Raw genomic sequence first — 12,546 nt, forward strand, 5'->3', positions numbered from 1 at the left:
AATTGCTTTTCCTGCCCTGACAGAAGAACTTTGGCTGGCTTCTCAAGAGTCCCTCCTGTGAGTCGGTCCCTTCATTCCTCTCCATCCCCTCTAACCCGTCTCTCCCTCTGCTTTGTGCATCTGCTGGACCTCAGGCGTATCTCAGAGCCTTTACCATATTGTTCCCCAGAAGGTAGGACCAAGTGCCATTATGCTGAAAACCCACGTTCATCAGACACCACACACCTCTGTCCTGAACATAGTAGGTGCTCAACAAGAGACTGACTGGGGGCCTGGTTTGAACCCTGGCTCTGCTATTTACAGGTTCTGAGATCTTGGGCCGCTTACCTTGCCTCCGAGAGCTTCAGTTTCTACATCTGTCAAATGGGTGTGATGTTTCCTTTCCCTGCAGAGGCAGCTCTTAGGATCTTGCAAGGACCCTGAATGCTATAGAGTGGAAGAAAACAGTGGTTAGCTCGCCCTCTGCTGGAAGATGGCAGACTCTGCAACCGCTCCTCCCACTCACCCCGCTTTGCAGGGAAGGAAGCAGAAGTCAGTGGCAGATGGGAGGCGAGCGGGAACCTCGGATAAGCCAATATTGCCAATGCCCGGTACACGCGTGTTCCCACTTAACCCTCACCGCGGCTCTGTGGAAGACGTTAGACTAGACCCATTTTATCGAGCACCTACTTGTCCCAGAGTTTCTTACTCGTTGTCACTCCCCACCACACCCCCCTCTTTTAAGGAGAGAAAAGATGGAAAGGAGGCTGGGTCGCGGTGAGGAAAGAAAAGATGGGGAGACAGGGAGAGTGCTTGGGTGACCAGGAGGCCTCTCAGGAAGCCCTAAGGACCGGATCCATCTACAATGGGGCTGGGGCTGCATGGATCCCGGTCGCCGCTTAGCCCCCGATTCAGTTTGGGGAGATCTCACGGGCTGCGGGGCTCAGGCGCGACCTACGGGATGTGAAAGCACCTTGCCAGGCACGTGCTACAATGACCATCAGGGGGCGCGAGAGGCTCCTGCTGGACCGCGACCTCGGAGATCCATTCCTGCCGTGGGCCGGGAATTCAGGACCAGACAGGCAGGCTGAGGCCTCTCTGGGCCCCGGTCTTCTTTACTGGGAGGGCCACGTCACTTCCCTTCTCTGAGCCTGTATAAGATGATGATAATAATGTTTCCCCGAGCGTCCTGCCCTGTAAATAATCCCAGACTACAAAGCATTTTCCCTTCATCATGTCACTTCCTTCCATAACCCCTGGGATGTGGCCTGATAGCACCTTCAGTACAGATGACAAAACTCAAGTCCAGAGCAGAACCACCAGGCCAAGGTCACCCCGGGAAACAAACATGGACGTCATCCGGTGCTTCTCAGCCCTTCTCTGACCCCTCAGCAGCCTCTCCCTGGGAGGGTCCCCTGTGCTCTGGTACAGGGGACCTCCTCTACAAACTGTAAAGTGCTGGGTCTGAGGGCTGGCGAAGGAGAAACTGCTTCACAATGAAACCCCAAGGCGCTGTGGGCAGTGACACCAGAGGGTATCGTATGAGCGTAAGTGTGGTGTCAGGAAACAGCACAGCTCCCATCGGGGAGGAGGGAAAGGGGGATGAGATGACAAACAGGAAAATCCCCAAACCCACGAAGTCACGATGCCAAAGAAAGCCTTTTATCCTGCAGTGGCAATTCAACCCCATACAAACAAGTTAATGATTTCTTTTAGCGCTACTGTTGACCCTCATTTTCCTGTAAGGGAATCTGCTTTTCCCATCAGCCTGCCCCAGGGCTGAAATTCCACCATTAGAATGTCATTCTTAGCATGAAGGCATCCTCCTAGGTTATGAGGCAGGCAAATCACTGTCAGCCATTCACACCCTAGAGGGGCATTGTCTCACCATGGCCAGCTCAGGGCCAGCAGGCCTGGGTGGAGCACAGAGTATGGGACAGAGGGAAGGGGACAGAGGCACCCAGGGAGGCCAGGTCTGGGGATAGACCCCGTCCTGTGAGTGGCTATTATTACCCCCATTGCAGACAGGAGGAAAACTGAGGCACAGGAGGCAACTGGATCAAGACCACACTGCGCAATAGGAGAGGAGCCAGAACCCAAGCCCAGGCAGTCTGTCGGACCACCAGAGCCTGCACTTTTAACCCTTGTGCTGCAGTTAGGCAGTATCATCCATGGGTGATACTGTAGACCCACGGCCTCTGGGTTCAAATCCCAGCTGCTCTGTCTTTTCTAGCTGTGTGACCTTGGGCAAGCTATGCGTCTGTGTCTTCTTTGGAAAGTGGGGATAGTAGTCCCTGCCTCACGGGGTTCATTAAATGAGTTAATAGGCGTCACATGTTTGGAACAGAGCCATGCGAGCAGCCACTGTCCAAAAAATAGGGTCCATTATTCCTGAACCCCAGATGGGCACATGGCCTTGAAGTCTAGACTTCTTCAGGATTCTAAAATGCCAGCCTGTGGGATCCTGAGGGATCCTCCAGCGGCATCCTGATGCCTTGGGTCTGCAGCATTGTACCTGCCTCCCATGGCTGGACGGTGCAGGGCCGCCTGTCCACCCAGCTCGGCCCCACACAGGCAAATGAGGTGATGTCAAAGTCTTGGCTGAGGCCCAGCCCCTGGAACCTCCCCTTCCCTCCCTCGCATCTCCCTCACTCGGATTCCCACACACTCCAGAGGGCCCAGAGGGAAGGTGAGAGGGAGCGTAGCTTCTCCAGCTTGGAGAACTGGTGCACCCGGAGGCTGAGCTGGACCTGAAGGGAGCCTCCCTCCCTCTCCCCTTAAGCCCTGATCTGCAGCGATCCCGGGGCGTCGCTCCTCCAGCGTGAGCGTGTGTAGGCGACTGGCTGGTTCGTTGGCACCCCTCTGCGGGTGGCGCACAGACCAGGCCTGGCCAGGCAGCCATGGCTGATGAGAAGACCTTCCGCATCGGCTTCATCGTGCTGGGGCTCTTCCTGCTGGCCCTTGGCACGTTCCTCATGAGCCACGACCGGCCTCAGGTCTACGGCACCTTCTACGCCATTGGCGGCGTCATGGTGATTGGGGGTGTCATCTGGAGCATGTGCCAGTGCTACCCCAAGGTAGGTGGCGGTGGGGACTGGTGGGCTGGGGGCCAGGGCCCAGGAGAGCCTGGGGCTGTGCCTCTATCCCAGGCATCAATCCCCCATCCTTCAGTCATCTTGTCATCCTCTCCCCTTTACCCCTTCTTTTCTTATCTCCACTCTCCTGAGCATCCAGCCCTCCATCCCTTGTCATAAAGATTGATCAGAAGCCCCCTGGATCTGGAGCCCTGAACTAGGCACCATGGGGGAGACACAGCAAAACCCAGCACCCAATCCAGGTGCTTGAAACCAGAGTTTATGAGGGCTTGCTGCCTGCCAGTCATGCCTGCGTCCCTAGGGCCGTTCAGACCTCATCCTGAGCTTTTTTGGTACCTCTGAAGTTCTGTTTTATAGCGGAGAAGCCCGAGGCTCAGAAAGTGAGGTTCCACAGCTCCTAAGTGTCAGAGTTGGGACCAGAGCGCAGATATGTGTTGCGTAAAGCATAACCCTCCACCTCGGGAGGGCAGTCCCTATGTCCCAGAGCTGCTGAGTGTGTCAGCTGTAACCTGAATGGCATAGGTTGGCAGTACTCTATCTTTTGGAGTTTTAATGGACTCCTAGCCTTATAAGTGACTTAGTGATGGGAAGAGCACTGGGTTTGAGAGTCTTGAGCTCTAGTTCTAGATCTGTTCCAAACGCTCTGTGTGACCTTTGTCTTTCTGAGCCTCAGTTCCTTTCATCTGCAAAATGAGGCCTGGAGCTTCTCTTTCTTCCAGCTTCACAGAGTTATTATGGAGAACAGAGAAGAGATGGGCAGTTTTGTAAACTGTAGAGTGTTATAGTTAGGTGAAGCGCTGCCACCCTTACTGTTATTGATCCTCCCAACAACCCTGTGGAATGGGCATATCAGGAGTTGTAATCCTTCAGTACCCAGAGAGGTTGAGTGACTTTTCAAAGGTCACACAGCAGCTGGTCAGTTAGACCCAGCGAGACAGGGAAAGAAGCATGGATTCTAACTTGGGCTCTGCCTCTAACTACTTTAGTCAAGCTCCTTCCCTCTCTGAGCCTCAGTTTCCACATTTGTGGGGTGTGTGAGTCAGGAAGAGGGAGTGGGAAAGAGGGTGTATCTTAAGGGCCCTGCTGGTCCTGCCATCTAGGGCTCCAGGCCCCAGGCAGCCCCCACCACCTGCATTCCCCTCCTCACCTCTCACCTGAGTGGCTCTGCTGGGGTTTGGGAGGAGGGAGGAGGCTCCCAGGGGCCTAGGCCCAGCTCCCCCAGTCCTGCCTCCTCTGTGGGCAGCCCCGGGCTGTCAGTGCATTCATTGAGCACTGGGGCAGTCCAGGCTGGTTTGTGGTCATTTACTGAGCAGTTTACAGTCAATTCACCTTTCTCTGTGCAATGTCCTGAGCAGAGGTCACCAGGAAAAGAGGGCCTTGGGGCCCGAGGCACCCATGTCACCACCACCTCCATTGTCATCTCCTCCCGGTGAGGAGGCTGGACCCTGGGGGACAGCAAGGTGATGGCTGGCGGGCAGTGTCCTTCCTGCCCTCACCCCCTTCCCAAAGCTGGCTGTGGGTGGTGGGCAGAGTGACTGGGCGGCAGAGGGGGTGAGGGAGAGGGAGAGGGCATATTGCTGGTATTAATGAGTAACTGTTGATAGGTTCACGTGTTCATGTGCCGTGGAGGCCGCATGGCTGGGTAGAAACGGCAGACTCACATCCTTCCTCCCTGTGCCCCACTTCCGTGGCCTTGGCAGAGGAATCCGCCACCTCCCCGAGGCTTGCATGGCCGGGTGGGGGGAACCAGTGGGGTCTTGTATGTGGGGGACCTGGCATCACATCTGGCCCGGAGCCAATTAGAAGGCAGCATTCTCAGGACTGGTGTTTGTGGCTTTGGGCGGGTCTCTGGATGTGTGTGCAGGTGTGTGAGCACCGAGGTGGGTGTGTGTTTCAGGGACGCAGGTTGTTAGGGCCGGCACAGTAAAAGAGGGGAGGCAAGTGTGTTGTAAACCAGGGAGGTGTGCTGGATGAGTGTCCCCATCTCCCACATTATCTCATCGGAGCCCGGGCCATCGGAGCCCTCAGCAAATACTGGTGCCCATCCTCCCTGCCAGATCCTCCCCCACCTCAGTGCCTGACAAATGGGCATCTTCTGGGTTGGAAGAAATATAAATATAAGGGGATGGAATTAGTTGATTGTGATGTGGGGGGTCAGGGGAGGCCAATACTGTAGTGAATTAAGCTGTTCCTGTCTTGGGGGAGCTGGGGGTCCCATGGAGAAGACAATTTTCCACCTGATGGAAAGGGAGTAGACTTCACAGAGAAGATGAGCTGGGGTCTGTAGGTTAGGGAGACGTGCACCAGTAAGAGAAGATGGGGAAGACATTCCAGGCAGGTGGAACAGCATGAGCAAAGACATGAGGAGACCAGCAAGGCAGGTGGGCCAGCCTGGCTGCTGGGGGCTGTGCGGAGGGAGGAAAGGTGGAGAGGGAGTGGGGCTCAGGTCCACAGGGCCTGGATGCCATGCTGAGGAATTTGGACATTACCCTTTAGTTGATGGGACAAGAGAGGGACATGAGCATCTCTGCAGTTCAAGAAAGGTATCACGCTGACATCTGGGAGGAAGAAGGTTCAAGAACAACCAGGTCAGTGGGGGAGATTCCTCCGGTCCAGGCGAGAGATGATCATCTCCTAGACTAAGGCAGAACTTGAACCCAAGACTGTAGGAGCTGAGAAGACATTTCCAGTTCATCAAACGTACAGTACCTGTTGTGGCTGGGCGTGGCCCTGGCACTCCCATGCACCTTATCTTATTGAATTTCTGAAGTAGACTTAGTCAGATTTGGTGGTCAGCTGGGCCTTGGGATTGAGAGAGGAGGAGGAATCAGGGCAAATTAGCAGGTGGGACAGTCAGGGATGCTGTGCGCAGTAGCCGAGATGGAGCAGGGGAACTGGGAGAAGGGGAAGGATTGGCTGGGAAAGCAGGGCCTCTCCCTGTCTGGCTTCTGATTCTGCCCACAAGTCCCCCACTTCCCACTCCTGGCTGGAGCCCAGGACCCCCTGATTGGTGGTCGATGGATTGGTCTTCTCCACGGGCCTCCCTCCATCCCTCTGTTCCCTCTCTTTGGGGACTGCTCACAACCCTGCCTAAACAAAAATATGGCTGTGTACTCTTCTGCTGAGAACTCCTCCTGAGAACAGGGTTCCTGTTGCTTCTGGGTAAAGGCTGAATTTCTTAGCCTGATGCTCTGGGGTCTTCATGGTCTGATCTCCCCTTCCCAGTTTCAGTTCTGCCTGTCCCTCTCTCTTAAAAGAACTTGTAAGATTCGCAGGACTGTCCTTCTCCTGCAGGCTTTTCACAGTGGCAATGATAATGATGCTGTCGTGTGATGATGATGGTGATGGTGATGAAGGTGCTGGTGCTGATGCTGATGGTGATGACGACTGTGATGTTGACGGAGATGCTGCTCCTGGTGGTGATTATGATGATGAGGAGGAAGAGGAGGAGGAGGAGGAGGAGGACCGGAGGAAGGGGCAGCTTCTAGGAAATACAGAGTCAGCTGGCAAGTGCAGGACACACTTAGTGGGTGTGGAAGATACCCAGGCTCCTCCTTCATTTCCAGACATCTGAGGGAAGCTTACCCTTCACAGAAGTTCTAAGAACCCCTCCATCTATCAATCCCTTCTCCCCAGAAGGCTTGGGCTTTTCTGGTGCAGACAAGTGTCTTACTCACCATACTGTATGGGAAGGGAGAAAAGGTACTGCTACTTATGAACCTGGTATAACACAGTAGGGTCTTATCAAATATTTGTTGAACAAATTTTCAGTGGAGGAGAACAAGGCTCAGAGAAGTTAAGTAACTTCATCTTCAGTAGCATCAAACTACGATGTACTGAGCAGCTACTCTGTGCTGGGGGACCCCTTACATGTTACCTCATGGAATCCTCACACCAACACCAGGAGACAGGCATTACTTGTCCTACTTTTTTCAATTGTAAAATATGCATAACATAAAATTTACCATCTTAACCATCTTTAAGTGACCAGTTTAGTAGTGTTAATTATATTCACATCATTATGCAACAAGTTTTCAGAATTCTTTTCATCTTGTAAAACTGAAACTCTATACCCATTAAACAGTAACTCCCCATCGCCCCCTCCAGTCTGTGGCAACCACCATTCTCCTTTCTGTCTCTATGAATTTGACTATTCTAGATACTTCATATAAGTGGAATCCTATGGAATTTGTCTTTTTGCGACTGGCTTATTTCCTCAGGGTTCATCCACACTGCAGCATATGTCCGCACTTCTGCTTCTCCTTCTTCTTCTCTTTCTCCTTCTTCCCCTTCTTCTTCTCCTTCTTCTCCTTCCATATTCTTCTTCTCCTTCTCCTTCTGCTTCTCCTTCTTCTTCTTCCTCTTCTTTCTCTTCTTCTTTTTCTTCTGTTAAGGCTGAATAATCGTCCTTTGTGTATATACACTGCGTTGTGTTTGTCTCGTCATCCGTCGACTTAGGATGCCTCCGCCTAAGTATTGTGAACAGTGCTGCAAATATCTGTTTGAGGCGAACCCCACATTACAGGGGTGCATACTGGGGCTCTGGGAGGAGAGATGATCTGCCCAGGGAAGGATGCTCACCCAGTCTCCCAGACCCCAAAGGCAGGGCTCCTTCTGCCTCATCCCACTGCCTCCTTTATGACCTGTCTCCCCTCCACCACCTGGTGCCCACCTGTGGTGCTGCACTTGCAGAGACCTCTTGATCCCTGAAAGTTCAGGGATCAGGACTGATGGCCACAACCTCAGCCAACCACTCCTTTGTCCTCTGCTGTAGCCTCTGTCTGTGCCAAGAAACACATGGTAATGACCTGCTTCCCACTCACTCACCAGATACGGATGAAGGGCCTTCTCTGTGTCGGGCATGTACTGGGCTCTGGATGAGAACCCCTGGAAATGACAAGATATGACCTCCCCCAGGGCAGGGGTGTTTGTCTCATTCACTCACTGCTACCCCCTAGTGCCTAGAAGAGTGCCTGGCACACAGCTGATGCTCAAAGAGTGTTGGGTGAATGTTGGAGCCCAGAGATCCAGCCAGCCATCAGTGCTGGGCCCTGAGCAAGCCCTCTCCTGTCAAACGGGGTGCCCTCCCTTGTCAGGCCTCTCTACCATCCCAGGGTATGTGGAGAGGTTAGGCCCATGCTCTGGGGGAGCAGTGGCCTCGGCTGTGTGTGGGCAACTGCAGAGAAGCCTTCTCCCCTCTGCCCTGCAGATCACCTTCGTACCTGCTGACTCTGACTTCCAAGGCACCCTGTCCCCGAAGGCACTGGGCCTGCTGGAGAACAGGCTCGCTGCTGAGATGAAGAGGTGGGTGCTGGGCCCTCTGGGGTGGGCGCGGTGTGGGGTGAAGGCGGGGGCAGGGGGTGGTGAGCTCTTCAGGCCATTCCTCTCCTCCCTTGCCCCCTGCAGAGGAGAGTGAGGGGACGGGCAGTAGGGGCGGGCCTTCCCACTTACTGAGAACATACTGTTAGAGATCATGGATTGTTTTGACCTCTCAGTTCTATGAGGGAGAAGTTATTGTTCTCATTTTACAGATGAGGGAAACTGAGGCTCAGGGGTTATGTCCTGTCTTACAGCAAATTAGTGGCAGGCTAGAAATCAAAAATAGATGTGACCCTAAATCCCAAACATCTGTGATGACTACTACTCTAGCAAACAGCAAGAGGTGTGATGCTGGCCAAGGCAGGCCCTGGGGCCCTGCCACTTTTTGGCTGGGTGACTTTGGGAAAGTGACCTGCCTCTCTTTGCCCCATCTGTGAAATAGGGATGCTAACAGTACCTTCCTCCTAGGCTTTAGCCATCCCTCGGGATCTGTGGGGAATTGGTTCCAGAATCCCCTCTCACACCAAAATCTGCAGATGCTCAAGTCCCTTATATAAAATGGTGTAGTATTTGCTTATAATCTATGCACATCCTCCCATATACTTTAAATCATCTCCAGATTACTTATAATACCTCACACAATGTAAATGCTATGTCAATAGCTGCCAGTGTGTGGCAAATTCAAGTTTTGCTATTTGGAACTTTTTGGAATTCTTTTTTTCCTGAATATTTTTGACCCACGGTTAGTTGACTCTGTGGATGTGGAAGCTGTGATATGGATGGTCGACTTTATAAGCCAAGTGCTAAGAACAGAGCCTGGAGCACAGCAGGCCCTCTATAAACCTTTGCCATCATTAGTAGGAAGTGCTTCCAAAGCACCAAAGTCAGGCGTTTTGCACCCATTACTCTTTTCAGTCCTCACGGAAACCCTGTGAAGGTGGCGGGGTGGGGCGCGGGGCGGGGGGGGTGGATGGGGGGAGGGAGGGGTGTCAGGCCCTTTATAGAGATGTGGAAACTGAGGCTCAGGCAGTGCAGTCACAAGCCCCAAACCTCACAGAGAGTCAATACCAGCCCAGACCTGCCTTCATCCCTGGAGATGCCAAGTGCTGTCTTGCCAGGATATGGCAGAGAGCACTCCAGCCCTGGAGGGGCGATGGGACCAGCTGCCCCTCTCCCCACCCCTGGAGGCTGTGACTGTGTTCAGAGGCCAGGCTGCAGGTCCAGGGTCTGTGGCCAGGCACTCTTTCTGCTTTGCTTGAGGAAGGAGGTGGTGATGGTATTTTCTCTTCCTGGCACACAGGTGACCAAATGTGCCAGGGGAATGAGCTGATAGACCCTGGGTGGGCGTGGGGGCCAGCCTCAGGACTGGCCACAGGGGAGAGCTGCTGGAACAGAGCCAGGGCCTCAGGGCCTGAGCCTGGCTCCTCCCTGTCTCTCCCCAGGCCTGGCTTGTAGAGAGCGGCGGAGAAAGTGGCGCTTGGAGCGCAGCACCCCTCCACCCAGGTCTCAGTCACCTGGGCAAGTCAGCTAAGGTGTCTGTGCCTCAGCCTTCCCAGTATCTCCCAGAGCTACGGTGAGGGTTAGATGAGCTAACTGATAGAGCCCGGCCCGCAAGGAGCACTCAGTAGCTGGGCTCTTACTGCTGCTGTGTCCTCATCTGAAAAGCGGGAACGACCCTTCTGCTTCAAGGTGTCTTTCAGAATAAATAACGTAAAGCCTTCAGGCTGCCATCTGGAACCCAGCAAACGCTCAGTCAGTGCGAACTGGTCTTCCTTTGGTAGTCGCAGCCTTGATGTTAACTCTGGAGACACGGGGTGAAAGGAGCACTGGACTGAGGGTCTGAGCTCTGCCACTCAGCTTACCTTATTGGGCCTCAGCTTCCTCATCCATGAAGTGGGTACAGTAACCGCCCCCAGTGCCCAGAGCGGGGGGCCCGGGGACAACCCTGACGTCTGTTGAGCGGGTCTTTACCCAGCTCCCTGCTGTCTCTGCTGCTGTCTGCTGTGCCCCCACGCAGCCCCCAGCCCTCCTACGTCAGGCTGTCGGAGGACGCCACCTATGACCAGAGCCTGCCCGACGTCAGCCACATCCAGATGAAGGTCACGGGCTACCATGAAGACCCCCGCCCCATCCTGGCCCCTGAACCGGAACGGCCACAGCCAGGAGACAGGGATGGAGGAGAAGTCGGCCCGCGCGACCCTCAGGGCTGGTTGGAAGCCGCGGTGGTCATCCACAGGGGCTTGGACCAGGACGAGAGAGAAAGAGACCCAAGTCAGGGCAGGCCCAGGTGAGTGCACCGAGCGCGGGGGTGCTGGGGTGAAGGAGGAGGGGTGTGGCCACTGAGGGGTGGCTGGGGACACTGGAGTAGAGAGGCCGGGGACACCCTGAGAAGCAACAGGGGAGGCAGACACATGGGTCTGGCTTAGTCAGACGGGCCTGGGTTCAAATCCCTGCTCCCCTGCTCTGTAAGCTTCGAATGTTCCTCACCTTCCTGAGCCTCAGTTTCCCCACACAGGAATAATTGGCCCTTCCTCAGAGCTGTCTGAATGCTCGCCACAAGGGGCCAGGGCAGGGAGCCAGAGGACCTGAGGTCACCGGGCTCTGCCGCGGATGTGCTCTGTGACCTTGGGCAGGTCACTCCCCGGCCCACCCTGTGCCCGGCTGTTGAGGACCTGGGTTCCTCATTTGCCCATGCAGTCACCCATCCCCCAGCATTCCTGGGCACCTACTCCCTGTCAGGCCTTGACTGCCTCTACTCTGCAGGAGCTCCTCATCCAAGAGGGGAGGCAGATAAGGGAACAGAAGGTGACAGCCAGTGTGACAGGGATTGTGGGCCAGAGGAGACCTCTGAGTGAGTGGAGAGGCAGAGGAGTGACCTGGCTTGGATAACATAATAAAGGCCCAGTTCTTGAGCACCTACTATGTGCCAGGCCTTGCACTTGCTGTCTGTTGTAAACCTCAGAGATAACCGCAGGAGTGAATACTGTTACTTCCCCCATTTTACAGGGGAGGAAACTGAGGCCCAGACAGGTGAACTCACCTACTCCAGGCTTTGCAGCTAGCAGCTGGGATTTGAACCCAGGCAGTCTGACTCAGAGCTACCCTTGCCCTCCCCACCTTTGCCCCTGCAGCCCCCCGACCTGTCCCCAGGGCCCTGCACCCTTGGCTTCCTTCCAAGATGACCTGGACGTGGGCTCCAGTGAGGGCAGCAGCCCCAACCCGTCTCCACCTGAGGGGGCGGAGCCTCGGCCAGCACCACCAGAGCCCTGGGCCTGCAGGTGCCGGCTGGACCACTTCCACGACTTTGCCCTGATTGATGCCCCCACATCGGAGGATGAGGCTCCAGAGAAGCAGCGGCAGGAGGTGGCCCTGCCCAGCTCCTGGCAGTGGTCCCCAAGGACAAAGGAGGAGGAAGAGGAGGAGGCTTTGGACGCAGGCGCAGAAGAGCTGGAGCAGGAAGAGGCAGACTTATACTATGGGCTTCCCGACAGCCCCAGGGACCCCCTCCCAGACAAGGAACTGGGCTTTGAACCTGATGCCCAGGGCTGACATGGAACTGCTCCCTGGATTCTAGCCTGGCTCCACGGCTAACCCCCATGTGACCATACTGGGCTTCAATTTCACTGTCTGCAAAATGGGGTTAGATGGAGGTTCGTAGGAGACAGTGGACCCGAGAGCATTTTGAGAACTGCCCAGAAATGCATGGGGAGGAGAAGATTACACTACTGGGCCACCGCTGTTTCAATTATTAATACTTTGTGTAAAGCTTTGAAGGTAAAATACGATTCATTGAGAAGATTTGCAGCAGCCAGGGCCCTCAAGAGCGTTTCTGCCTCCCCGCAGAGCTGGCCTCTGAGTAGGAACCCTCTTTGGTGCTACCCCCAGGTCCCTGATCCTCTGTGACGGCCTCTCAGGTTCTTGTTCCTGTTATATCTTTTAGTCCACCCAGTGGATGGCGTGGTCCGTCTTCACTCAGAGCTGACGTCTCCATCCCGCATCCCTCCTGCAGCTCCTGTTGCTCTGGGATCAAAACCCTTCCATGGCTGACCGCTGCTGACCTCCCAACTTTCCCCCTGGTCAGCCCCACCCCACACTCACCCTGCTGCCCCATGTCCTTGCCAAGCTCTCTCCTCCACCAGGTTGCCCTCTGTCC

General features: G+C 54.9%; 1 protein-coding gene across 1 annotated transcript; it reads left to right on the forward strand.

Moving 5' to 3' along the window:
• Positions 1-2,852: 2,852 nt before the first annotated feature.
• On the forward strand, positions 2,853-11,942 carry BSND (barttin CLCNK type accessory subunit beta). Its single transcript, XM_057720888.1, has 4 exons — positions 2,853-3,056; positions 8,284-8,378; positions 10,411-10,680; positions 11,525-11,942. Exons 1-4 carry the CDS (start codon positions 2,880-2,882, stop codon positions 11,940-11,942), a joined length of 960 nt encoding a protein of 319 aa, XP_057576871.1. The 5' UTR covers positions 2,853-2,879.
• The last annotated feature ends 604 nt before the right edge of the window (positions 11,943-12,546 follow it).

The sequence above is a fragment of the Hippopotamus amphibius genome, chromosome 1, assembly GCF_030028045.1.
Source record: "Hippopotamus amphibius kiboko isolate mHipAmp2 chromosome 1, mHipAmp2.hap2, whole genome shotgun sequence".
NCBI classification, from domain to species: Eukaryota; Metazoa; Chordata; class Mammalia; order Artiodactyla; family Hippopotamidae; genus Hippopotamus; species Hippopotamus amphibius.

Coding starts and splice junctions, on each gene's coding strand:
- BSND (XM_057720888.1), top strand. CDS start 2,880: ATGGCTGATGAGAAGACCTTCCGCATCGGCTTCATCGTGCTGGGGCTC. Junction 3,057..8,283: donor TGTGCCAGTGCTACCCCAAG/GTAGGTGGCGGT, acceptor TCTGCCCTGCAG/ATCACCTTCGTACCTGCTGA. Junction 10,681..11,524: donor CCAAGTCAGGGCAGGCCCAG/GTGAGTGCACCG, acceptor TTGCCCCTGCAG/CCCCCCGACCTGTCCCCAGG.